The following is a 26754-nucleotide window of genomic DNA, read 5'->3' as shown; positions in this document are numbered from 1 at the left end:
ATTGGGAAGCACATTCCAAAGTGAGAGAAACAAAGTTCACCCTATTTATCATCATCACTACTTTCCCACTATGACAGTGATTACCGGGGAGATGACGGGTCAGAATTTTTAAGGCTTAGGGATACTGGACTTATCAATGGATTCATTTTTAGGTGGTCTTCACCCTGAGTTTATATATAAGGAATGAAATGCTGAAAGGGGCCAAAAATCTCTCAAAAAAAGCTAATTAGCTGATTCTTAAGACACAAGAAGATATCATTTGGTCTTTAATATATAAGAAATGTCAGGACTGGGTTGAATCCAATGGCCCATCCAGATGGTGACACTAGAAGGCTCACAGAAATCATGTGACAAACGGCCTCTGACATCAATCCTTGCATTAAGAGAGCTAATAAATCACATCCTTAACTTCTCCTCTGTGGACCTCATGTCTGTGAATTTATCCAAACCCTTCCTCAGACTTCTGCTACCTCCGCCTGCACAGCTCCCCCTGATACTAAATTTCACAGGCTTACCACCTAATGTGTCAAGAACTGTTTCTTTTTACTAGTTTTGAATGCTTCAATGGATGTCGACTCATCCCGATCTTGTAGGATTCGGTGAACGGCAACTGCCTGTTCATCCTGCCCCACCCCTCATGATTCTGCAGACTTCATTTCACATCTCCTCTCAGCCTTCACCTTGGAAGACCTAGAAGTCTGATCCTTTACAATCTCTCGTCACCCGGAAGCCGTTTCCAAATCCTGATCGGCCTGGCTCCCCTTCTCTGAACCTTCCCCGATTATTCTGTCCTTACAGTGCAGAAGTAAGAACAGTTCACATTTCTGAGGAGCGGGCCTTCCACGGGTCCCATCTGAACGGATCCTGAGGATACCCAACATTCCTACAGCCTCTTCAAGTCGGTTTCAACCATAAGTTGCTGAGGGCTTCATGAGGTGCAGCAGAGCCCACGTGGTCCTGGGGGGCTGGAGCCCAAGCACGTGAGCAACTACTCCATGGCGGAACTAGTGTTTGCTCTTCTAGTGCCAATCTTCTCACTTGTACCTCCATCTCATCTACCTCATCGCCAACCTCTCACCCACATCCTGCCTCTGGCCTGCATTGCCCTCCCTCCTCATATCCAACAATGACTCCCCCACCTTCAAAGCCTTAATGAAGGCATGTCTCCTCCAAGAGGCCTTCCCTAACTAAGCCCTCCTTTCCTTTTCTCCCACTCCCTACCACGTTGCCCTGACTTGCTCCCTTGCTCCCTTTATTCATCCCCGCTTCCAGCCCCACAGCACTTTAATGTATATATCTGTACAATTTCTATTAATGTCTGTCTCCCCCTCTAGACTGTAAGCTCGTCTTGGGCACGAAACTTGTCCGTATTTTGTAGTAAGCGCTCAGTAAATAAGACTGACTGACTGCACAGACCACATATGGGCACAGTATGGGTTAGCAACCCCTTAAGAACCACAGCCAAGTTCAATCTTTTCAACCCTGGTGGGGAAGAACCAGGAAGGGACTTGGCCATGTAGAGCCTCCTGAAGCCAGTACTGAGCTGCTGAGGGCTGAAAACAACTGCCCAAATCCTTTGCTCTCCAAACCAGCCCTGCTCTAAATAAATTTGGGGGAATCCAAAGCCTAGTTCTGGAAGTCTGAATCTCTGCAGAAGGAATATGGAACAGTAAGAAGATCTGCATAAGAAATTTCAGTGGCTGAAAAAAGTTCTTTTACTGCCCTCAAAACACACAATAAGAAAAATTCCCCTCCTGTTCCAAGTGGTTAGGGAAGATACCAAATGCAAGGAATAGCAGTGCCAGTCATCTCATCCTAGCCAACCAATCTTTAGATGCTGTTCTTATTACTATTAGGTGCCACTTTTTTTTAAGTTTTATCAGCCAATCTGTTTCGATAATATCCAGCAAGATTGAGTGTTGCAGATTAATTATACAAGCAGTCACACAATGGAAACATTTGTCTAACGGAGAGACGTACCACTGAAAGGAGCGTCTCTTAATCATACATATTACGTTAACTTTTTTTTCCTATTTTTGAGACTCGGATAAGACGAAGAGCGAAGAGAATGGGACAGACAGGAGGAATTCTCCACTCAACTCGGTGTCACTTTTTCCAATAGTTCAGGCCCCTCTGAGTTCACACCCTACCTGTCGTGATAGAAATTTTCTGCTGTTGCTACAGGGCAGCTTCGAATAAGAGTCTCAGCAGCCCAGGGGACAACTGCACCTGGGCAGGGAGAAGTCAACAATGACCCACACCCATCACCCAAGAGCCCAAAATTCCCTAAATGGGGGAAGACAGAGAGGGAGAATCTGCAGAGGGGAAAGTAGACTGCCCCAGGCCACCCAAATCCACAGCCTCTGGATGGTGCCAGCCCTGTTCAATTCTAACCCATGGGCTTGGGAATCCTTGAGGTCCCAGGGCCTGCTGGCCTCTATCCACTCTAGGGGTTATGTGGAATTCTGAAAAGAATTACCTTCATGTGATTCTTTAAAGGATCCATTAGGTTGAAATGGATATTGCACTTTGGACAAGCCCTTGGAAAAGGTGCCCCATTTTTTGCATGGCTTGTTGAGGAATTCACACCTAAAATAAAAAAGCAGTGCATTTCAGACTTCCAAACATCCCTTCCTATTTTACAATTCATCATAAAGATTCTGAAAGTAATCCTAATAACACACATTCATGAAGAATCCATGATTTACAGCTACTATACTGTAATCCACTCTACCTTTTAATGGTGAACTTTGTGACGATGCAGCTGTAGGAGATTTAACAGATGGAGCTAGGGATGGGGTACTGCTAACAGGAACACTCTCATTAGGCTTGAGCTTCTTCAGAGTAACACTGCTTACTTCAGAGGTAGATGGGCGCTTCAGTCCAAAAGAACTTTCACCTGGACCTAAGGTGATTTAAATCAAAAAAATCCATACAATGAGAACTTGTCCCATCCTATTATTCCAGGATATTTAAATGACTATTAAAACTTCATTAAAACTGTGATAACTGTTGGGCATGCAACTGTATTTTCGCCATCAAGCCTTTCACTAATGGACAGTGAGTCAACAATTTTGAAGGACAAAGATTAGCACAAACTCCCAACACCACACACACACACACACACACACACACACACACACTCTCTCTCTCTCTCTCTCTCTCTCTCTCTCTCTCTCTCTCTCTCTCTCTGTGGTTTACTAATACTGCAAATTTATTTTAGCTCACTGAAAGAGCCTCCAAATCAACCTGGTTGCTATGCCTAACTGCAGCCTACCTCCCTTACCAAAAAGTACCAGGGCCCAAGTAAAAAGAATCAGGAAAGAAGAAAATCCTTCAGAGTTGCTGATTTGGGGGAGATTTACCTACACTTTATTGACTGTGCCAAAAAGAGTACATGAATACTCCAAATCAGGGATCTAACAAAAGTCTCTGGAACTGGCACTGCAGAAATCAACTCCCTCTACTATAAGGGGAGCAAAAGAGGAGCAAAACTCTCCTAAAATGAAAAACCGATTTATCACTCATTAACAAGTACTTTTTTAGACTGTGAGCCCACTGTTGGGCAGGGACTGTCTCTATATGTTGCCAATTTGTACTTCCCAAGTGCTTAGTACAGTGCTCTGCACACAGTAAGTGCTCAACAAATACGATTGATGATGAAGTACTTACTAAGCACTCTTAAGGTGCAAAGCACTGTACTAGGTGCCATGGGTGCACTTTAAAGACTAGGAACTTGCATTTACTTAACTTTAGAAAGTCACAGGAGGGCTGTTTTGGGTGGCTTTTATTACACACAAAACAATGAAATCAAAGATTAAATCCTAAAGCTGAAAGGTAAAGAATTGCTTTCAACGACCCAGATCTGTTCCCCTTTGCTTGAATTCATAATTCTTTGAACACACCTGTTAGAGTGAGCACTGGTCCACCTTGGTATTGTGGTACTCCCGGACTCTGCCTCAAGCCAAACAGTATGCCTGAAGAATTATTAGGTACAACTTGTGGTGAGCTCACAAGGTAACCCTAGTAAAATATTTCAAAGGAAAAATACACCATTCATTATGATTCAATTAACCTTTTCATTCTGTAAATACCACTTTTTGCCAATAATATAAACTTGACATTGATGTTGACATTATTGAGTAGCTATAAAAACCTATACAATGAATAATTCCTTAACACCATAATTTCTGAAATTGATCTTAGATATATGGTTTTCTTTTTAAAGTACGTACAAAAGACCATGGTGTCAGTCAATTTCCGAGAGGGAGCACATCAGTGCAAATAAGAGTCACTAACAATTTATTTTAAGGTGATGGATTTCAAGACATTTCATTTTTAATTCTGAAAATACATACTCGCTATATTTAGCCCACGTGACTTAACTGCCACTTAATTCAAATCAATTAGAAATAATCTTAAAGGGAAACTGCAATCTAAAATTGATGATTTCCTCGCTAAATTTTTTCATGTACTTTCATAAATACCCTAGGTTCCTACTCGGCAATATGCCGGCATCCATTACTTTGACACAGAACAGATCATTATTTTGTAAATGAATGCAACCAATAACAATCCTCTAGAGCAACATCTGAATCTCTCATCTAAATTTCAGGAAGAGGCCTAATAGACCCTTCACTCATTAATCATCGGAAATATACATAAATATGCGATGTCATAAGAATATGGTCCCCTTCCCCACCTCAAAATGGCAGAGGCCAGAAATCAATGACTGTACAGCCATCCTTATAAAGGTTTTCCAGAAGCAGTCAGATTTATGATCTCCCCAAGTTTATTTATACCCAACCCTCAATCTGATTCTAATCGGTGATTCTGAGTTCGGCAGTTTTATTTCAGCATCATAAACAGAAGCACTTTACCTGATTTAGTATTATGGATTGGGCAGGTGCCACCGGCCCAGATCCCGGCTGAGGCATCAGGGGAACGGTGTTATTTCTTAACACGGGCTCTGCCGATACTGGAATTGTTACTGGCTGGGACAGTCCAGAACTTAGACAACCGGCCAGAGATCTCGGGAGGGGCTGAGCCGTTCCAGAAATGCTTCCCGGTCTCGCCAGTGGCTGAACGACGACAGGGCTAGTTGGCGATCTGGGTACGGGTTGGAAGATCGGGGACAGTGCCACCGGGGAAAGGGCCACCGGGGTTGATGCAGGAGTCATGTAGTGTTGACTCGACGGCTTGAATGAAGTAACTGTGTGTGGGAATTTTAAGATTGCAGAACGACAGTTAACATTCAAATACAATCCAACGGCTGGTTTGATATTTAAAATACTGAGAACACATGGTGTTTACCTCTACTTGGTGCCCCATTCCGTATTTCCAGGGAGGACGAGCTGAGGTTGACTCTGTTCAAAATATCTATCGGAAATTACATTTGTCACAGGGTTAAAGTTTTGCGTATGGGAAAAGACGAGTTCTTTAAATCAATGGACAAGCCACATCCACGGTGCATCTTCTGTGAAGATACTAGGGATCTGACTCCTGATTCAAGATGCCAGCAAGAGGGAATGTTTGCTTGCACCCCAAGAAACAGGTGAGCAAGCTGGCTCCAGAGCTGATGAAAATGTTTTGTAGTGGAACGGGCTGTTTTAGAAGCCAGGTCCACCCATCTGCCCTATCCCAGGAATCCTGACCCCCTAGAGTGGAAAAGATCTCCAACCAGCTAGTCTGATCCTGTCAGTTAAGCCTGCTGGACACTTCAGAAGGAAGAAATTCCCCAAACCTAAGGTGCTCCTGTATGGATTACTTATGCTAGAGTCCATGCAGGTAGTTGTGATCATCCCAAATGAAAAATATTTTTCATTTCACTTTTTGGAAAAATTCAGTGATGTCCATGGGATAGTTTATAATGATTGAGTTGTGCCTAATAAACCAAAATTTTTCTGACAGACATACTTTGGCCCTGACTCCATTACCTGCTACTAAAGCGTGAGTACACATGGGTTAAGTTGAATTCGATTAACATGACCAAACTCCACTACTGAAATGGCACTCCATTCCACAGAAATTCTTGGCAATGTGGCCAAAATTCAGACCTGCCAAATACATACTTCTTGTTTTGGCCGACATGCCCAAAGGCTGCCACAGTAATAGATTCTTTGAATGCAGTAGCACAGCAAACGGCAAAAATCACTCAAACCCCTTCCTAGAAATTCTACCAGTCTTAAAACAATTATATTAATTTATCAGGGGCTTATTCGGGGCTGGGCACTGTAGCAACTCAAGTTAGCATTCCAGAAAGTTTAAAAAAAAAACAAAAAACAAACTCCAGCAACAACTTGAAGAGGACCCTTGAGGATTCTAAGAGGAGAGCATACACTACTGTTCATATGTCTCAAACACAAAGTACTGAATGCTACCAGATGGCATCTTTTTTTTTTTTTTTAATTAGGGGGTGGTGGGAGGGAGAACTTGAGCACAATGGAGGATTCATAACAGCCCTGGGGGGGAAAGCACTTTGCCCTTGTCGTCCGTAAGGCTTAGGACGAGGTGGGCTACATTGCTTTTTTTTGACAAAACCAAGCTCAACAGTCCCTGACCAAATTTCTGAAACCCAGTTTAGTTTTTAAATTGAACCGTGCTGACCTAGGTTTGAAGAGTGCTTGCCAAGGTTTTTGGGCAAAGCTACGGGAAAGAGTGGCCAGGGGCCATGAGAATACCAAATATAAAAGAAGAGAGAAAGCAACAGAGGGCATCAGACTAATTAGAAGCACTTATTTGGTGTGCTCTCTTCCCTGGGCTCTGCACACAGTAAGCGCTCGATAAATACGATCGAATGAATGAATGAATGAGGTTGGGCATCTAGGTTAAATCAATGTGGGGGGGAGCATCACCAGCAAAACCAAGGCAGCAGTTCAGTGGGAACCTAGTTATGAAAGGAAAAAAAGCAGGAAAATTGACTCTCCATAGAAACTAAGCATTTTCTTTGATAACCCTAACAGGTTACAGAGCTAAGGAAGTTTTTTGGGATTTTTTTTAATGGTATTTATTAAGTACTTACTATGTGCCAGGCACTTTTCTAAGTGCTGGGGTAGATACAAAATCAGCGGGTTGGACACAGTCCATGTCCCACATGGGGCTCACAGTCTTAATCCACATTTTTCAGATGAGGTAACGGGCACAGAGAAGTGAAATGACTTGCCCAAGATAGTAGACAAATGGTGGAGCTGGGATTAGAACCAGGTCGTTTTGACTCCCAGGTTTATGCTTTATCCATTAGGCCAAGGGGAAGGGGTGTTTCCTCAGAGACGCTCTCTGGGTTCTATGGCCCACCAAGCTAACGCCCTAGGCTTTCAAACACCTGTGCCCGCTTTTGGGATATGTTATCTACATGTCAGTGCTCATTTCCTTCTGAAATTCAAGTTAAACCACCAAGCGAGCGATTCCAACAATATAATCTGGCAGTTGCAGCCTACGGAGCACATTTTTACCTCCAGGCAGTTTGAGATGAACATTTGGATCATATTCTGTGGGCCTGAAACATTTTATGGTTCGTCCATAAAACGCCACTAAAAATAAGTCAAATTCAGGCTGAACAATTTAGAAAAGAAAGCCAATTCTACCAGGTCTATTTTCTCTTGGTGGTTGGTTTCAAAGCCCCTCTGTGAGTCTGCACTCTGTCATGTGGGCATCTCCAAACTGAATTAATGGGGGATGGGGGGGTACCCCTTCCTGCAGCTAACCCCACCTACAAGGGCAGCCCTTTGCATTTTAGCTTGATAATCATTTTCTAATTACAAATCGATGGAAAACTAGGACTCAAAAGAAAATTCTTTCTAGCCAAGTAGTGTCAACAAGCCCATCCCGACAAGCCTCCCTCCTCGCCACTCTGGGTCACCTCCTGACAGGGAGAACTCTTTTAAGAAGAGGTGCTGAAGGAAATGATGCGAAGGATTCGGGGTAGTCAACACCCCTGAGACTCCAGGCTCCTCCCACCTAGATCTCAAGCCCTCAATCACCTTGCCCCCTCCTACTTCACCTCCCTACTCTCCTACTATAACCCAGCCCCTGCACTTGGCTTCTCTAATGCTAACGTTCTCACTGTGCCTCCATCTCGTCCAACTTGCCAAAGACCCCTCAACCATGTCCTGTCTTTGGCCTGGAACGCCCTCCCTCCCCTAATCTGACAGACAACCATCTCTCCTGCTTCAAAGCCTTACTAAAGGTACATCTCCTCCAAGAGGCCTTCCCTAAGCCCCCGTTTCCTCTTTTCCCACTCCCTTCTGCGTCACCCTGACTTGCTCCCTTTGTTATTCCCCACCCACCACAGCACTTATATACAGATTTGTAACTTATTTCCATAAATGTCTGTCTCCCCTCCCCTAGACCGTAACCTCATTGTGGGCAGAGAATCTTTAGTGCTGAACTGTACTCTCCCAAGTGCTCAGTACAGTGCTCTGCACACAGTAAGCACTCAATAAATACAACTGACTTACTGACTCACTAGACCTGCTGAACCTGTCCTGGAGTGAGTGCACTTTGCTCAGAACACTTACTTGTTTCGGTACTGAAGCTTGACTCGTGTCAAGAGCTGGGCCAGTGAATGTCAGGTGAGGCACATATCACACCTTTCACTCTTTTAATCATGGATCACACACCTTTTTATGCCCATGAAAGAGGGCATCATCCACTTTTCTTGGTTGGGAAAGAGATGGAGGAGAAAGGACAGAGGGCACACTTGGGGAGGCAGAAGCCGTCGGTGTCCTCTTCCTGCCTGTCTCTCAGTTGGGAGCAGAATCAGAAGCCACTAGAAGGGAGTTTGTGTGGGAAAGAGTCACATAAATCACTCCTCCCTACCACCAATTATCCCCTCCTCCAAACCCTGCTCCTTCAGAGGGACAACAGTAGCAGCAGAAGAAGAATAAATAAAAGGAGGTGGGAGATGGAGACGGGGCAGGTTCAGGAGTAGGAGTGGAGGGCGAGAAGTGAAAAGCATCAGGGTGAGGTCGCCATCCCAACCCCAGGGCTTCACTAGAGGAATAGGCTTCCCGAGTCCCTATCTGTCTCCACTAGTAAAGGGAGCGGGGAGGGAAGGAACGAGTGAAATATCCACCCGGAAATCTCCCTCGCTTCCCATTGTCCCTTTGAGGGCAGGAAACATGTCTACCAAGTCTACTGTATTGTGTTCTTCCAAACTCTCAGTACAGTGCTCAGCACATAGTAAGTGCTCAATAATCACATTCGTTGAGGACTTATGTGTGCTGAGCACTGTACTAAGCACCTGGGAGAGTACAATATAACGGAGTTAATTAGTAGACATGTTCCCTGCCCAAAAGCAGCTTACAGTCCAGAAGGGGATACAGATAAAAATATAAACTACATACATGTACATAAGTGCTAGAGCAACACAGAAGGGAGTAGGAGAACAGGAAATGAGGGCTTAGTCAGGGAAGAACTCCTGGAGGGGGTTGCCTAATTTTCCTATCAGCGTTGTGCTGTGGGAGGCCCTCTGCCACCCCACCCCTCTCAGAGACAATCATTCAAGGGTATTTACTGAGCGCTTGGGAGACTACAAAATAATACGGTTGGTAGGTGCTTCCCCAGAGAGGAGGGGAGGCAGCCGAGACAAACCAGGGCTAAATGGGGGCGGCGAAGGGCGAGCAGGAACTGTCCCACTACCAAACGTAGGAAGGCGGTGCCCTTCAGGTTTCACCCACCCACCCCGCGTGGTCACCTGCGCCTTGGAAATGGCCAACCTTGCCCTTTGTCCTGGCCCAACTCTGAGTGTTAGGCCGCTTCTAGGTTCCAACCTCAAATCCCATCTAAATCAAATCCCAAATAGCAGCATGGCTCAGTGGAAAGAGCCCGGGCTTGGGAGCCAGAGGTCATGGGTTCAAATCCCAGCTCCACCACTTGTCAGCTGTGTGACTTTGGGCAAGTGACTTAACTTCTCTGGGCCTCAGTTACCTCATCTGTAAAATGGGGATTAAGACTGTGAGCCCCACGTGGGACAACCTGATCACCCTGTATCCCCCCCAGCGCTTAGAACAGCGCTTCGCACATAGTAAGCACTTAACAAATGCCATTATTATTATTATTATTATTATCTGGTTGGCAACTGGGCTCATCTTGTATGGCCCACGTGAGGGCAGCCAGACATTAGGGTCACTTGGGGTCAGCGGTCAGTGCTCTGATCTTAAGGCAACTCCCCCAAGGGCCAAAAGGCTAACCTGATGTGACCCTGAGGTCTCCAGAGAGGAGTATCAGCCCAACCACAAATATCCCAAATATTTGGAGCCTGAACATGCTCAGGCCCTGGGCAAGCTGGGTTACCGATTTTTTATTTTTTTGTTTTACTTTTTACTGAGGTCAAAATACTTCCTTCCCAGCTAGAATTTGTTCAAAGGTGCAGTGGCTGAAGTCTCGAGTGGGGAGAAGTTCTGCTTCCTAAAAGCACTTAGTACAGTGCTCTGCACACAGTAAGTGTTCAATAAATACGATTGAATGAATGAATAACTGGGGGTGGGAGGAGCCCGGGGGAGGGGGACCCTTTGGGGCACACGGACCAAACCACAAATAATCCCCCTCCAGCCACCTCAAGCCCTGGTGGTAGTTTCCATCCCAAATGATTGCTTCTTTCATGGACCACAGAAAATCATCCCCTTGACCACAATTGAGCATTGTCTCAGCAAAGGAAGTGGCATGGATATTTTCTCTAAATTCTGATTGGCTAAATTCTACTTTTTTAGAAGCTTCCACCTACCTAAAAATAAATAAGGACCTGTTTTCCTTCTTTCCATCCTGAATTCTATCACATTTCTCTGCAGGTACACAGATGAAATATTTAAACTCCCATATGGGGATTCTTAAGAATCTTAAGAAGCGCATGAGTAATTCATATCAATAGTTTCATTTTTACCTAATAATAAACGTAATGGAAGGGAAATCTTAATGTCAGTGTCATAAATTTCATGGAAACGTCATTTCCAGACTGATATTAACATTTGGCCACTGGCTATTTATTTTTACAATCCCTCCACTGACTCACTAGGGCATTATTTCTTCCATTAAATAACCAGCACAGATGGACCCTGTTACCAGACCGTTATAATGAGTTATCCCATTTCCCTTTCCCTCATAATTAACCTTGTCAAAAATTAAAATCAACTTTACGAAAACTCTTATTCCAGGCCTAAATACTGATGCTATTTCAGGTTCCTAAAATAGGCTCAACATCCAACATTCACCCCTAAGAACCATCCCAGAAGTGCTTGTCTCTCAGTCGCTAATGCAAACTTTCCCACCTGGTGAAGAAAGACCATGCTTACGTGAACTAGGCTTTGAGCTGGAGATCTCTCCAACAAAGATTGGCTCGTCATCATCGTCGTCGTCATCAGCCTCAACTTCCTTTATGCCTTTCTGCCATGGCTCTAGTTCTTCCTCTTCACACTCCATAAACAGTTCTGCCATTTTGAATCAAACTAGAAAAGAACACAAGCACAGTTCAAGAATATTTTTCACAGTTCAAGAATACTGTAGCACTATAAGGTCACTATGGGCAGGGAACGTGTCTGCTAATTTCACTGTATTGTTCTCTCCCAAGCATTTAGTACTGTGCTCTGCCCATAGTAAGCACTCAATAAAAACCACTGATGGACTGACATTTGGGAAATGTGGAAGGATCCAGGACCCTCCCTCACAAAAGGCGGGTTCTGAAGGACCCAGAGGAGGAAAATTTAAAAAAGCATGGTGGAGGGTGGAAGTAGTTGGGGAAAGGAAAAAAAGAACACAATCTTTATCTGACATCACCTCATACAGATTTTCATCTATGCGGTAGATAATTTGAATTAAGTCTATTTCTATTTCCTATAGTGAGCTAAACTCTTGGGCAATGCAACTGGGAGTTTAAGGGCCTTAAAATCTATCACCTCTCTTCACCCGACTTATTGGGGTTGAGTTTCTCTGCTGGAAAACCGAGATTCAAGCACAGTGACTGTTAACGCAAGCTTTCATTAAATGATCTGGTTAGAACACTATTGAAGGATTATGGAATGTTCTTCCACAAGGCACAACTGCCTGGATAGAACATGACTTGGTGTTGGAAGAAACTGTGCACATGTGCATAATGCCTGTCAAGCCACAAATTCTAGAGCATAATTTCTCCACATGACAAAGTTCTTTAAAGAAATATTTTTTTTGCATTGTGGCTTTAAGCTCTTAATATATGCTAAGTACTGGGGTTGATCAAAGTATTTATTTAGCACGTACCGTGGGCAGAGCACTGTACTAAGTGCTTGGGAAAGTACGGTTCACTCATTCATTCAACCATATTTATTGAGCGCTTACTGTGTGCAGAGCACTGTACTAAGCATTTGAGAAGTACAAGTCGTCAACATATAGAGACGGTGCCTACCCAACAATGGGCTCACAGTCTAGAAGGGGGAGACAGACAACAAAACAAAATATGTAGACATGGTCCCTGCCCACAAGGAGCTTACAGTTTACAAGGGGAGACAAAACTTAAAACAGATTAGGGATAGGGGAAATAGAGTATATAAGAATACTTACATAAGTATTGTGGAAATGGGGTTTGTAACAAAGTGCTTAGAACAGTGCTTGGCACATAGTAAGCGCTTAACAAATACCATCATCATTATTATTATTATTATTATTATTAAAGTGTCCACAGCCAAGTTGATACCAGAGGGAAGGGCAGACATGGGAAATAAAGGGCTTAGTCTGGGAAGGCTCCTGGGAGGAGATGTGATTTTAGGGAGGTTTTGAAGATGGGAACAGTAGATACAGGATAATCAAATTGGACACAGTTCCTGTCCCACACAGAGTTCACAGTCTTTAAGAATACGGCCCCTGTATTATGGTAGAACTAATTTTACTAGACTTATTATAAAGAACAGAGTTCCCCAACTAGAAGAAAAACAAAAAAGGCATTGGTAGTTCTACAATCCATCTACACATAAGGACTTACTCTAATAGGTGGTTTCAGGAGTATGAATTTCATCTTGACCTTTTTAACTAAAATTTCCTCCCTTATCAGAACCTGTAGTGTGACCTCTCCTGTCATGGTACTGGCTCTTTAGAGCAAATACCTCCTGAAGGAATAATTTAACATGCTCTGATAACAAAACCTCAGTGAGGCATAATAAATGTGCCTGAAGTTTATCAGAACTGACTCAAACTGTCTCATGCTAAATTGATTACTAGCAAAGTGAATAATCAATTTTAAAAATCCAAACATTAAACCTACTACTTGAAATATATCACAATACACCAATTTAACCAAAAGCGTAGTCCCTTAAAATGAATATACAAATTCCCCCAACGTAAAATGGATCAAATTCAACAATGTGTATGGCTTTTTTTTTAATGGCCAAGTTCCACATAATTTTAAAATACAGCTTACTTTTACAATTGGCCAAAACTGTCCAGAGGAAAGGGACAGTCAGTGTTAGTGAGTTGAGGGACGGAGTAAGAGTTGGAATGATAGGGATGGAGTAAGAGTTGGAATAATATAGCAACCTTCTGTGCTCCCTAAATTCTTGTCCTCAGCAAGACTTGAGCATACCACATTTTGTACTGTTGCACCTGAAAAGATGGACTTCTGAGACTGTTTCCCGAGTCTGCTGTCAAACCAGTTTCCACCTCTGCTCATTTGAAACACAATTACATTTAAAGGGTTGGTTGTCTTGAAGTCTCCCAAGCGCTTAGTACAGTGCTCTGCACAGAGTAAGCACTCAAAAACCGTTGACTGATTGGGCAGAAGACTCAAGGTGGTCTGTTCCAGATGCTGCTGTGAGCAGATGCTCTCTCCAGAGCCCCTATCCTTTGGCCGAGACATGGGCAGGGAATGTATTTGTTATACTGGACTCTCTCCAGTGCTTAGTACAGTCTTCTGCATGCAGTAAGCGCTAAGTGAATACCACTGATTGATAAAGCCTAGATGTCCTCAGATGTCCAGGGCAGAGGCAGGAAGCAGAAGTATTTCTGGGGCTCCAGTCTCAACTTTGTTGTTCACACTGACACACTGACAGGGGTGGTACAGTAATAACAACTTGGACAGTCCTTTTGCCTCTCAGAACTTTTTTTCCTATGGCATTTGTTAAGCATTTACTATGTATCAAGGACTGGTCTGAGTCCTGGGATAGATACATGTCAATCAGGTTGGACCCAGGCCCTGCCCCACATGGGGCTCAGTCTATGGATGAAGAACAGGGATTAACTCCATTTTACAGTTCAGGAAACTGAGGCAAAGAGAACTTAAGAGGCTTTCCCAAGGTCACACAGTAGACAAGTGGCAGAGTCAGGATTAGAACCCAGGTCTTCTGACTGCTAGGCCCGGGCTCTTTTTAAGTGATGCCGCTTCCCCAACTCTTTCAAATCCTGTCACTGCTGTGGCGACAGGAGGATGGAGGGGGACAGAATGAGGGTCTCTTTGCTTGTGAGTGGGTGAGAAGCATTTGAGGGTGGGGATGGAGTCCTCTACAGAGCTACTCGAAGACAACACTCTCTTTAATCCCTTGTCTCGGCCCCAGCCCAGCCTCTTTAATCTGAGACGTCTCAACAATAAACCTTGAAGGCATTAGACACTATCAAAGATGATCACATCCTGTGGGTAAGAACCCAAACTACTAAAGTTTAGTTTCCTGTGGATTAGAGTCAGGAAAGGGAAATGAAGGATGGGATAGTATAGTCCACATGAGCACAAGGTACGGGGTTCTGGCAGCCACTTAGAGAAGCAGCATAGCACAGTGGGTAAAGCCCGAGTGTCAGAAGGACCTGGGTTCTAATCCTGACTCCGCCCCGTGTCTGCTGAGTGACCCTGGCAAGTCACTTCACTTCTCTGGGCCTCAATGACCTTATCTGGAAAATGGGGATTAAGACCATGAGGCCCATGTGGGACAGGAACTGTGTCCAACCTTGTATCCACCCCTGTATTTAAAATGGTATTTGGCATACTGTAAGTGCTGAACATTGTAACTGCTTCCCGGATCATCTTTTTACAGAAACGTTCAGGACATGTCACCCCCGTCCTCAAAAACCTCCAGGGGTTGCCTATCCACCTCTGTATCAAACATTGCCATTGGCTTTAAAGCCCTCCATCACCTTGCCCCCTCCTACCTCACCTCGCTTCTCTCCTTCTACAACCCAGCCCCCACACACTTCATTTCTCTGGTGCTAACCTTCTCAATGGGCCTCCACCTCATCTGCCTTGCTGCCGACCACTAGCCACGTCCTACCTCTGGCCTGGAACAACCTCCCTCCACAAATCCGACAGACAACCACTCTCCCCGGCTTCAAAGCCTTAATGAAGGCACATCTCCTCCAAGAGGCCTTCCCATGCTAAGCCCCACTTTTCCTCATCTCCCACTCCCTTCATCATCATCATCAATCGTATTTATTGAGCGCCTACTGTGTGCAGGGCACTGGACTAAGCGCCTGGGAAGTACAAATTGGCAACATATAGAGACAGTCCCCACCCAACAGTGGGCTCACAGTCTAAAAGGGGGAAGATCCAGTCGGGGAGATACTGGCACCCCGAGGTGGTAAGGATAATAATAATGATGGCATTTATTAAGCGCTTACTATATGCAAAGCACTGGTCTAAGCGCTGGGGAGGTTACAAGGTGATCAGGTTGTCCCACGGGGGGGCTTACAGCCTTAAACCCCATTTTACAGGGAACTGAGGCACAGGAAAGTTAAGTGACTTGTCCAAAGTCACACAGCTATCAGGAGGATAGCTCTCAGGAGGACTGGCGCCCCAGAGAGGAAGGGACCCTCCCTGGGAGGTTGGCATTCCTAGGGGGATTCCCCCAGGCGTCAGATCCTCCCCCTGGACAAAACCCAGCTCCCGACATTGAGCAGCGGTGAGATCCCGGGGGCCGACCCGGCGAAACGGCCCTGGATCCCTTCCGCGTCCCGGTTCTCCGAGTCCAGCGGGCGCTGACCGGGAGGCTGCCCCAGAGGGGCCTGAAAAACCTTGGGACGGAGGGAGGAAGAGAGGGAGGGAGCACTGACTCCCTTCTGCATCACCCTGACTTTCTCCCTTTGCTCTCCCCCACCAGTTCCACAGTACTTATATATAAAGATTAGATATAGATAGATAGATAGAAAGATAGATAGATAGATAGATGATAGATGTAATTTTATTTATTTGTATTGATGTCTGTCTCCCCAGCTTTAGATTGTGAGGTCATTGCAGGAAAGGATTGTCACTCTTTTTGTATTGTACTTTCCCAAGTGCTTAGTACAGTGCTCTGCACACGGTAAGCACTTAATACAACTGAATGAATGAAATATAGTATTATTATTATTATTGTGGTGCAGCTTTCTTCCTCTGGCTGCTGGGGGGAAAAAAACACCCTTTCCTCCCCATTGCAGACAACCTAGAACCAACCCATCAGTGCTCCTAGGACCACAGGGGGCACCTGATGATCACAATGCCCCCCTCCTTCCCTGCTGGGGAGAGAAAACACCCTCGGGGAGGGGGGAGTGTGAGGTGAAACTCCATTTACAACATCTTAGGGTGGCACTTATGTTTTTTATGGTATTTGTTAAAGCACTTACTATGGGCCAGGCAATCAATCAATCAATCAATCATATTTATTGAGTGCTTACTATGTGCAGAGCACTGTACTAAGCGCTTGGGAAGTACAAATTGGCAACACATAGAGACAGTCCCTACCCAACAGTGGGCTCACAGTCTAAAAGGGGGAGACAGAGAACAGAATCAAACATACCAACAAAATAAAATAAATAGGATAGAAAGGTACAAGTAAAATATAAATAAATAAATAAATAGAGTAATAAATATGTACAACCATATATACATATATACAGGTGCTGTGGGGAAGGGAAGGAGGTAAGATGGGGGGATGGAGAGGGAGACGAGGGGGAGAGGAGGGAAGGGGCTCACTGTACTAAGCAGTGGGGTAGACACAAGCTAAACTGGTAGGACACAGTCCCTGTCCCATATGGTGCACAAGACCTTAATCCCCATTTTACTGAGGAGGGAACTGAGGTACAGAGAGGTGACTTGTCCATGGTCACAGAGCAGCCAAGCTGGAGGGGGAGACAGATATTAATATTATAACATGTACATATCCATAATTTATTTATTTATATTAAGTGTCTTGGGACTTAGAGAGGGGGGAATAAAGAGTGCCAATCCAAGTGCCTTCAATAAGGTATTAAAAGGTGGGGAGAGTGACACTGGTCAGTTATAAAGAGGGAGGGTTTTCCAGGCCAGGGGCAGGAGGTGGGCGAGAGGTCAGCGGTGACACAGACTAGATCGAGGGAGAGTGAGTAGGTTGGCAGTAGGAGCCAAGCGCGCGGGCTGGGTTGTATTAGGAAGTCCAAGGCCTAGGATTCTGAGCAGTGATGGAGTGCTCCTCTTGCTGCTGCTGAATTGACAGTTATTCTTTCCTTATTATCTGCCCTTCTCATCCCTTTCTAAATGGAGTCCCCCTGTGGGCTGGGACCTGAGACTGAATCAGTGTTCCTGAATTTCTCCCCAGTGCTGTTCCATCACACCGTATAAGCCCTCCATAAATATCATCACTAACTACTCTTACTACATCTAGAAAAGAATGCTTTCATTTTTAAGTCCCTCTGCCATCCCGAGGGAGAGGCAGAGACAAAAGTTTGGTAGTTTTCTAAGTGCCTTCCCTAGAAAGCCGAGCAGAGACATTCATGACTAAGAACGAGCCTCCTTAGATCATCCAGTGGCCGACTCGTGGCCGATCACGGGGAAACTTCAGCCTGGTCAACGGGAAGAAGATGGGGCTGGACCTTTGTCCAGGAGAAGCAGTGTGGTCTAGTGGGTAGAGCCCGGGCCTGGGAATCGGAAGGATCTGGGATTTAATCCCAGCTCCGCCATTTATCTGCTGCGGAACCTGAGGCAAGTCACTTCACTTCTCTGTGCCTCTGTTTACCTAAAATGTAAAATGAGGATTAAGACTGAGAACCCTATGTGGGACAGGGCCTGTGTCCAACCTGACAATTGTATATCTTATCCCAGTGCTTAGTATAGTGCCTGGCACTTAGGAAGCGCTTAACAAATACACTTAATATTATTATTATTACTATGAAGCCTTGGTCCTAGTTCACTCAAACTGAGGTTGTAAGCTGAAGACACCAGGCATGTGCTCCCCAGGGATGGGACTGTCAAGCAAAAACTCCCCACCACTGGCTTTAAAGTCCTCCATCACCTTGCCCTCTCCTAGCTCACTTCGCTTCTCTCCTACAACCCAGCTCACACACTTAGCTCCTCTGGTGCTAACCTTCTCATTGGGCCTCCATCTCTCCTGTCTCGCTGCCGACCCCCGGCCCATGTCCTGCCTCTGGCCTGGAATACCCTCCCTACACAAATCCGACAGACAATGACTCTCCCTCCCTTCAAAGCCTTATTGAAGGCACATCTCCTCCAAGAGGCCTTCCCAAACTTAGCCCCACTTTTCCTCATCTCCGTTTCCCTTGCACCTTGCTCTGACTTGCTCCCTTTGCTCCCCCACTTCTGAGCCCCACAGCACTATGCACATATCTGTAATTTTATTCATTTGTATTGATGTCTCTCCTCCTCTAGACTGTAACTCATTATGGTTAGGGAGTGTCACTGTTTATTGTTGCAGTGTACTTTCCCAAGTGCTTAGTACAGTGCTCTGCACAGAACAAGCACTAAATACTATTGAATGAATAACAGAAGGGCTGAGTCCTGCCCGGCTCAGGTTCAGAGAAGCAATAGATTGTGATTTCAAATATGACAACTCCCTGCTTCTCTCCCATTAGTGTAAAGAAGGAGGGTGGGGTGTTTATTCACAATCCCCATCATCTCCTCCTCCTGGGCTTTAAATATTAGATAAAATATTTCTTTAAATCCAAATGGAAGGGAGAAAGCCGAGGGTTTGGAAAGGCTATAGACCGACTCTCTGCTTTGCCAGCATCCCTCTGGGTCTTCCCTCCTGCTCAACCAGGGCGAACTCCCACAGCTTGTTCAGTTAATAAAACTGCACCCTTCAAATGGTGGCCCTTTCCAGTGGGCCCTCAGAAACCTGAATATCATCACATTCAGAAAAAGCACATTACAATAGCTCATTACAATGGAAATTAAATCAGATTGGTTATTGAAATCCAGTTCTGTTTTTCCTAAGTGCATAGGCCCTTGCACTGCACGTGTTTGATAAATACTAATACTACTATTACGTGATAAATTCAGCCAGAATACAAATCAGATTTAAAAAAAAAAAATCACTGTAACTATTCCGTTTGGTTTTCAGTAGTTCCAAGAACACATGACTTTAACCCTGAGGAAGCTCACTAAGTTCTCCCCTACATGGGCATCCCCTCTAATAATAATAATAATAGTGGAATTTGTTAAGTGCTTACTACGTGGCAGACACTGTGCTAAGCTAGTGCTCTCCACTGGGATTTTCCCAAGAGCCACATCCAGGGCCACCTAAAGAGTTGTTGAATGGGAGTGGAAGTGAAGAAACCATCCACTAAGCTCAAAGAAATATTTTAAAGACATAATGAAGCAAAACCTCAAACAACATGATCACAGCTGTGGAAACCCAGCCTGGGCTAGACTAATTTAGAAAGGGGCTCCTCTCAAAAGCAGAGGCTTGAAGCAAGTCATAACTCCAGTCAATCAATACTATTTATTGAGCACCTACAGCACTGTACTAAACCCTTGGGAAAATCCAATAGGTAGAAGCCCTGACAAAGAGAAATTTAGGAGAACAGATGGGACAACGCTGAAAAGGACCAATTTTAAAAGCAAACGATTTGGCAGGTATTACTGGTAACACAACGGCTTCATCAGCTACACTTGCATACGCTAGATAAAAATCTCACCATCAGTAAGGTAATTTGGAACCACAAAGCATAGCGCTTCTGCTTGTCTGTTTCCTCTCTCTCTACAAACGTGCACGCACAGACACACACACACACACTTTCTCTCTCAGGTGTGTGAAAGTTAGGGCCACACTGATATCTGCAAGATGATCTAGGTCGATACTATTTGCATACTAGTTAAAACACATTGAACAGTCACTGGATTTTAGTATTTCTCTGCCTTAATCTCCCCACACCATATTCTCACTCTTCTGACCTTTTCTGATCCACTCACTTTCCTTGTCCCTTGCTTTCTCTTCTCCACTCATTATCTCTTTGTCCTCCTAAGCTTGTTGTGGGTGGGGAATACGTCTACCAACTATGTTGCACTGTATTTAGCACACAGTAAGCTCACAATAAATATAACTGATTAATAGTCCCTCCCTCTTCTTCCTCCCCATCTCTTCTCACTGTGTTCGCTTCATTTTGTCCAGTGCGTTTTAAATGCTATTAGGCACTTATTATGTGCCAGGCACTGTACTAAGCACTTGGGTATATACAAGCTAATGATTACCTGCTGCCTTTAACCCTAAAAGCAATGAACCTTAAATGGCATGCGTAGCAATCAATCAGTGGTATTTATTGAGCACTTACTGCTTCCAGAGCTCTGAACTAAATGAGTGAGAAGCAGTGAAATTTGGTGGCTAGACCCTGGGCCCGGGAGTCAGAAAGACCTGGGTTCTAATCCCGGATCTGCCACTTGTCTGCTGTGTGACCTGGGGCAAATCACTTCACTTCTCTGTACCTCAATTCCCTGATGTGTAAAATGGGGATTAAGACTGAGAGCCCCATGTGGGCCAGAGGCACTGTCTGAATTCGGGTCCACGGAATCCACCCTGTGCTTAATATAGCACATTGTATATTGAGTCTATTGATTGAGTCTATTACCAAAAAAAAAAAAGTGTACTAGTTTTAAATCCTTAAAAGGGCCCCAAAAAAACATGAAAGGGAAGCCACCTATAAAATACAGGTGAAGTTGCTGAAGAATATTCAACATATTCATTCACTACAAAGTCTAAAACTTTGGGTGTAAAAACCATTAGCTTTTGTAGAGACGGAACAACCCAGTATTTTATTCTATGACTTAATTTCTTTAGGGATTAACAAACTACCTAAAATTACACCCTGGGGCCCTGACAGAGTCCAATCTGGATAATTAATTTTTCTTTACACTGCAATAACATCTTTTATCCAGCTTCTCAGAGCACTTACAATCAGTAATTCTATCAATGCCCTTGAGAAGTAGGCACCATTATCCTCATTTTACATAAGAGTTAACTAAAGTAAGGTGAAGTTAAGTGCCTTGCCCAAGGCTATACCTTAAAATGATAGGGGGAGTGACGACAGTTACTCTGACTCACAATTTGCTTACATTAACTCCAATTTATACTACTTATTATGATATATACTCGGGTACACTGCACATACTTGAAAATATGATTTCAAGAAAAAGAAGAAAAAAAACATAGCCAGGTGACTCCTAGCTACAGAACGATAGGCCCAAAAGAGGTCTCAGACTACCCCAGGAGAGTCATTAAAGAAACTGTAAAAGTTTGAGGCTGTTGGGGTCCTGGTTCCCCGATATTCAATTCTGGAGATACTTAATACTTCTGATCATCTCAATTGTCATTATTCTTCACCAGAGAGGCAAACTCTGAGACCAAAAATCATAAACGGCTTTATGGATTAGAATCAACCTCTTCAATTACATTTAGAAGTAAACATGAGGATTCTGCAGAAAACACATACAATACAGAGCTGAGAACATGGACTCTGTTCATGGTTAAAAAATGACTTCTACAGTTTAAAGTTCTTTATACGTAAAGAAAAATGAAGAGTTAAAGAAATGTTAAATGGAATCACATCAGTGGCCCATCTAATCCACTAGTTCCTCTCATAAAGGCAACAAAAGCTACTTTAAGGCACAATGTGGCCACTGCCTTCTTCGACAACTCTCCCACAGAATGTACCTTTAAACATGCCCTAACTTCTTCTTATCACCCACTACGGCCCTTCCATTTCCTACAAGTACAACAAGTTTTACATCCTTTTTCCTTCTTGACCCTTCAAACCCCAAATTTTTTTTAAGATGTCCAGCTAATATAACCTGGTTTGAGGGGACCGACTTTTCAAGTGCTTAGTACAATGCTCTACATGAGTGCTCAATAAATATGACTGCTTGAAGGATGAAAATGGGTAGCAAATTTCTAATGGTGAACATCCCCAAATGTACAATGGTGAACTAAACTCTAAACAGGGTACAGCACTTGAGAGGCTTTTGTTTCATTTGAAATATTTATTTCAAAACAGGGGGAGTGACTAGAAACAGCATGGCTCAGTGGAAAGAGCTCGGGTTTGGGAGTCAGGGGTCATGGGTTCTAATCCAGACTCCACTTGTCAGCTGTGTGACTTTAGGCAAGTCACTTCACTTCTCTGTGCCTCAGTTCCCTCATCTGTAAAATGGGGACTGTGACCCCACGTGGGACAACCTGATCACTCTGTATCCCCCCCACGCACTTAGAACAGTGCTTTGCACATAGTAAGCGCTTAACAAATACCATCATTATTATATTCTGACTCAATTTGTTTACATTAACTCCCATTTATGTTACTTGTTATGACAGTGAAAAGTGAAAAGCTTATTTGCCTAATGGCACATAAGAGGGTACGGATGAACCCTGGGATTGTAAACTTCCTGAGGGCAGGGCCTTGGTCAACTTTACTCCACTCTCCCATGTGCTTAGTACAGTGTTCTGCACGTAGTGAATGCTCAATAAATACCACTGATTGTCATACTTATGGAATGGGAATATTTCACTGGAAAACACCTGGTTGGAAATTCTTTTGAGCTGCAATGATGACTCCAATCAGTGGTATTTAAAATAATAATAATGTTGGTATTTGTTAAGCGCTATGTGCCAAGCACTGTTCTAAGCACTGGGAACAGTGTGGCTTAGTGGAAAGAGCACAGGCTTGGGAGTCAGAGGTCATGGGTTCTAATCCCGGCTCCCCCACGTCTGCTGTGTGAACTTGGGCAAGTCACTTAACTTCTCTGAGCCTCAGTTCTAAGAGAACAGTGCATGGCACATGGTAAGCGCTTAACAAATGCCATTATTATTATTATTAAAATGAAGATCAAGACTGTGAGCCCTACGTGGGACAACCTAATAACCTTGTACCGAGTACTGTACTGAGCTTGGGAGAGTACAACCGTTGGCAGACTGTTGCACTAACCTCATTACCTTGTACCTACCCCAGTGTTTAGCATATAGTAGGCACTTGGATACCACAACTATTAGACACGTTCCTTGCCCACAACGGGCTTAAAGTCTACCATGGCGTAGTGGAGCGGGCATGGGCCTGGTTGTCAGACTGTCATGGGTTCTAATCCCCGCTCCGCCCTGTGTCCACGGTGAGGCCTTGGGGCAAGTCACTTCACTTCTCCGTGCCTCAGTTCGGTGCCTTAGTGGAAAGGGCCCAGGCTTGGGATGCAGAGGTTGTGGGTTCTAATCCCTGCTCCGCCACTTGTCAGCTGTGTGACTTTGGGCAAGTCACTTCACTTCTCAGTTCCCTCATCTGCAAAATAGGGGTAAATAATAATAATGATGGCACTTGTTAAGCGCTTACTATGTGCGAAGCACTGTTCTAAGCACTGGACTGTGAGCCCCGCATGGGACAACCTGATCACCTTGTAACAACCCCAGCGCTTAGAACAGTGCCTGGCACACCGTAAGCGCTTAATACCATCGTTATTATTATTGTCATTATTACAATGGGGATTGAGACTGTGGGCCAGGGCCGTGTGTCCACCAACCCAAAGCAGCGTGGCTCCGTGGAAAGAGCCCAGCCTTTGGAGTCAGGGGTCATGGGTTCAATTCCTGGCTCCGCCAATTGTCAGCTGTGTGACTTTGGGTGAGTCACTTCACATCTCTGGGTCTCAGTTCCCTCATCTGTAAAATGGGAATAATAATAATAATAATAATGGCATTTATTAAGTGCTATGTGCAAAGCACTGTTCTAAGCGCTGGGGAGGTTACAAGGTGATCAGGTTGTCCCACGGGGGGCTCACGGTTTTAATCCCCATTTTACATATGAGGCCCTGTATATATGCTTGTACATACTTATTACTCTATTATTTATTTTACTTGTACATATTTATTCTATTTATTTTATTTGGTTTATATGTTTTGTTTTGTTGTCTGTCTCCCCCTTCTAGACTGTGAGCCCGCTGTTGGGTAGGGATCGTCTCTATATGTTGCAAATTTGTACTTCCCAGGCGCTTAGTACAGTGCTCTGCGCACAGTAAGCGCTCAATAAATACGACTGAATGAATGAATGAAAGGTAACTGAGGCCCAGAGAAGTTAAGTGACTTGCCCAAAGTCATACAGCTGACAAGTGGCGGAGTCGGAATTTGAACCCATGACCAATGCAGCGTGGCTCAGTGGAAAGAGCCCGGGCTTTGGAGTCAGTGGTCAGGGGTTCAAATCCTGGCTCCGCCCATTGTCAGCTGTGTGACTTTGGGCAAGTCACTTCGCTTCTCTGGGCCTCAGTTACCTCATCTGTAAAATGGGGGTTAAGACTGTGAGCTTATCCTGTATCCTGTATATATGTTTGTACATATTTATTACTCTATTTATTTTACATGTACATATCTATTCTATTTATTTTATTTTGTTAGTATGTTTGGTTTTGTTCTCTGTCTCCCCCTTTTAGACTATGTGCCCACTGTTGGGTAGGGACCGTCTCTATATGTTGCCAACTTGTACTTCCCAAGCGCTTAGTACAGTGCTCTGCACACAGTAAGCGCTCAATAAATACGACTGATGATGATGATGATGATGTTGGGTAGGGACTGTCTCTATATGTTGCCAACCTGTACTTCCCAAGTGCTTAGTACAGTGCTCTGCACACAGTAAGCACCCAAATACGATTGATTGATTGATTGAGCTCCCCGTGGGACAACCTGGTCACCTTGTAACCTCCCCTGCGATTAGAACAGTGCTTTGCACATAGTAAGCGCTTAATAAATGTCATCATCATTATTATTAATAATAATATTATAATATAATATTATATATAATATAATTATAATAGTTGATATTAATAATAATAATGAGGACTGCTTAGATCCACATAGTAAGCGCTTAATAAATGTCATCATCATTATTATTAATAATAGTGTTATATTATATTATATATAATATAATTATAATAGTTGATATTAATAATAATAATGAGGTCTGCTTAGAGCAGTGCTTGGCACACAGTAAGTGCTTAACAAATGCCATTATTATTGAGACTGTGAGCCCCCCGTGGGGCAACCTGATCACCTTGGAACTTCCCCAGCGCTTAGAACAGTGCTTTGCACATAATGAGAGCTTAATCAGTGCCCTTATTACTATTACTATTTTCTGAACAGTGCTTTGCACATAATGAGCGCTTAATCAGTGCCATTATTATTATTACCTGAACAGTGCTTTGCACATAATAAGTAATCAGGGCCATTATTATCATGATTTCTATTTTCTGCCTGCTTCCACCCCGGCGCCCAGCACAGTGCCTGGCACCCGAGGAGCGCCCGACCCCCGCCATCCTTGGGACGCCTCATCGTCATTTACCGGACTCCAAGCTCGACGGTGGCTAGCAACTTCCCATCCCTGGAGATGGCGTGAAGACGGCGGTCGGGATTCGAGGCCCTCCCGCCGGCCAACCCCGCCGGAGTGGGCGGGGGGGGAAAAATGGAGGCGGCCGGGCCTCCCCGCTCCTCACGGAGGCCTTCCTCCTCAGGCGGCCGGGTCGCGGCCGTTGGGGAGGGCCTTACTTCCGGTGGCCGCGCGCCAACCCCCCCCCCCCCCCACGGAGGGGAAGGGGGCGGCAATGGCGGACCCTCCCCTCACAAACACACCCACCCCCCAGGCCGGCCCAAGATGGCGGCGCTGTGGCCCCCCCCCTCCTCCGCGCGCCACCCCCGCTCCCCTCAGGAGGCCCCACGCGGCGCGGGCGGAGGGGGCGCTTACCGTGCGCGCGCCCTGCGGGGGCGGCCTTACTGAGGAGGCCCTGAGGCCAGGCGGGCGGAAAGGCCCACCGCCGCCATCACCACGACGGCGGCCGCCATGGCGGCCTGGGCTGCCGGGAGGCGGGGGTTCTTGTCAACCCGCCGCGCTGCCTCATGGGTAGATTTCAGGTCGGCACCATGGAGGCCCGGCGCGGCCTTCTTCTCCTTGGATGGCCGCGGACGGGGCAACCAGTCAATCAATCAATCAGTCAATCGTATTTATTGAGCGCCTACTATGTGCAGAGCACTGTACTAAGCGCTTGGGAAGTACAAATTGGAGACAGTCCCTACCCAACAGTGGGCTCACAGTCTAAAAGGGGGAGACAGAGAACAGAACCAAACATACCAACAAAATAAAATAAATAGGATAGAAATGTACAAGTAAAATAAATAAATAAGTAAATAAATAGAGTAATAAATATGTACAACCATATATACATATATCAATCAATCAATCAATCGTATTTATTGAGCGCCTACTATGTGCAGAGCACTGTACTGAGCGCTTGGGAAGTACAAATTGGCGACACATAGAGACAGTCCCTACCCAACAGTGGGCTCACAGTCTAAAAGGGGGGGACAGAGAACAGAACCAAACATGCCAACAAAATAAAATAAATAGGATAGAAATGTACAAGTAAAATAAATAAATAAGTAAATAGAGTAATAAATATGTACAACCATATATACATATATACAGGTATATATATATATATATATATATATATATACAACCGCCCGCCCCCTCCCCGCCAACCGCTCACTCCCTTCCCGTTTTACCCGGCAATCTACCAAGCGATTCGGACAGTACAATATGACAATAAACAAACGG

The 26754-nt window shown here is 44.7% G+C and overlaps 1 protein-coding gene across 4 annotated transcripts in view; it reads right to left on the bottom strand.

Annotated features, from left to right (window-relative positions):
• The window catches only part of ZNF280D (zinc finger protein 280D), a 66230-nt gene extending 40258 nt beyond the window's left edge, over nucleotides 1–25972 (bottom strand). Inside the window, exons 1-7 of one of the 4 annotated variants that reach the window (XM_038750125.1) lie at nucleotides 25885–25972; nucleotides 11289–11441; nucleotides 5314–5379; nucleotides 4881–5212; nucleotides 3906–4023; nucleotides 2735–2905; nucleotides 2480–2589 (exon numbers count right to left, since the gene is read on the bottom strand). In XM_038750125.1, the coding sequence (XP_038606053.1) occupies nucleotides 2480–2589; nucleotides 2735–2905; nucleotides 3906–4023; nucleotides 4881–5212; nucleotides 5314–5379; nucleotides 11289–11430 (939 nt within the window). In that variant the 5' untranslated portion in view covers nucleotides 11431–11441; nucleotides 25885–25972. Of the gene's footprint in view, nucleotides 1–2479; nucleotides 2590–2734; nucleotides 2906–3905; nucleotides 4024–4880; nucleotides 5213–5313; nucleotides 5380–11288; nucleotides 11442–25485; nucleotides 25695–25884 lie in introns of those variants that run through there. The other 3 variants (XM_038750128.1, XM_038750124.1, XM_038750126.1) reach the window with 3 other exon arrangements.
• Between the last annotated feature and the right edge of the window lie 782 nt (nucleotides 25973–26754).

This window comes from Tachyglossus aculeatus, chromosome 8 (assembly GCF_015852505.1).
Source record: "Tachyglossus aculeatus isolate mTacAcu1 chromosome 8, mTacAcu1.pri, whole genome shotgun sequence".
Taxonomy (NCBI): domain Eukaryota; kingdom Metazoa; phylum Chordata; class Mammalia; order Monotremata; family Tachyglossidae; genus Tachyglossus; species Tachyglossus aculeatus.
Note: the sequence above shows the minus strand (reverse complement) of the source record. Positions and strands in the feature narration are given on the sequence as shown.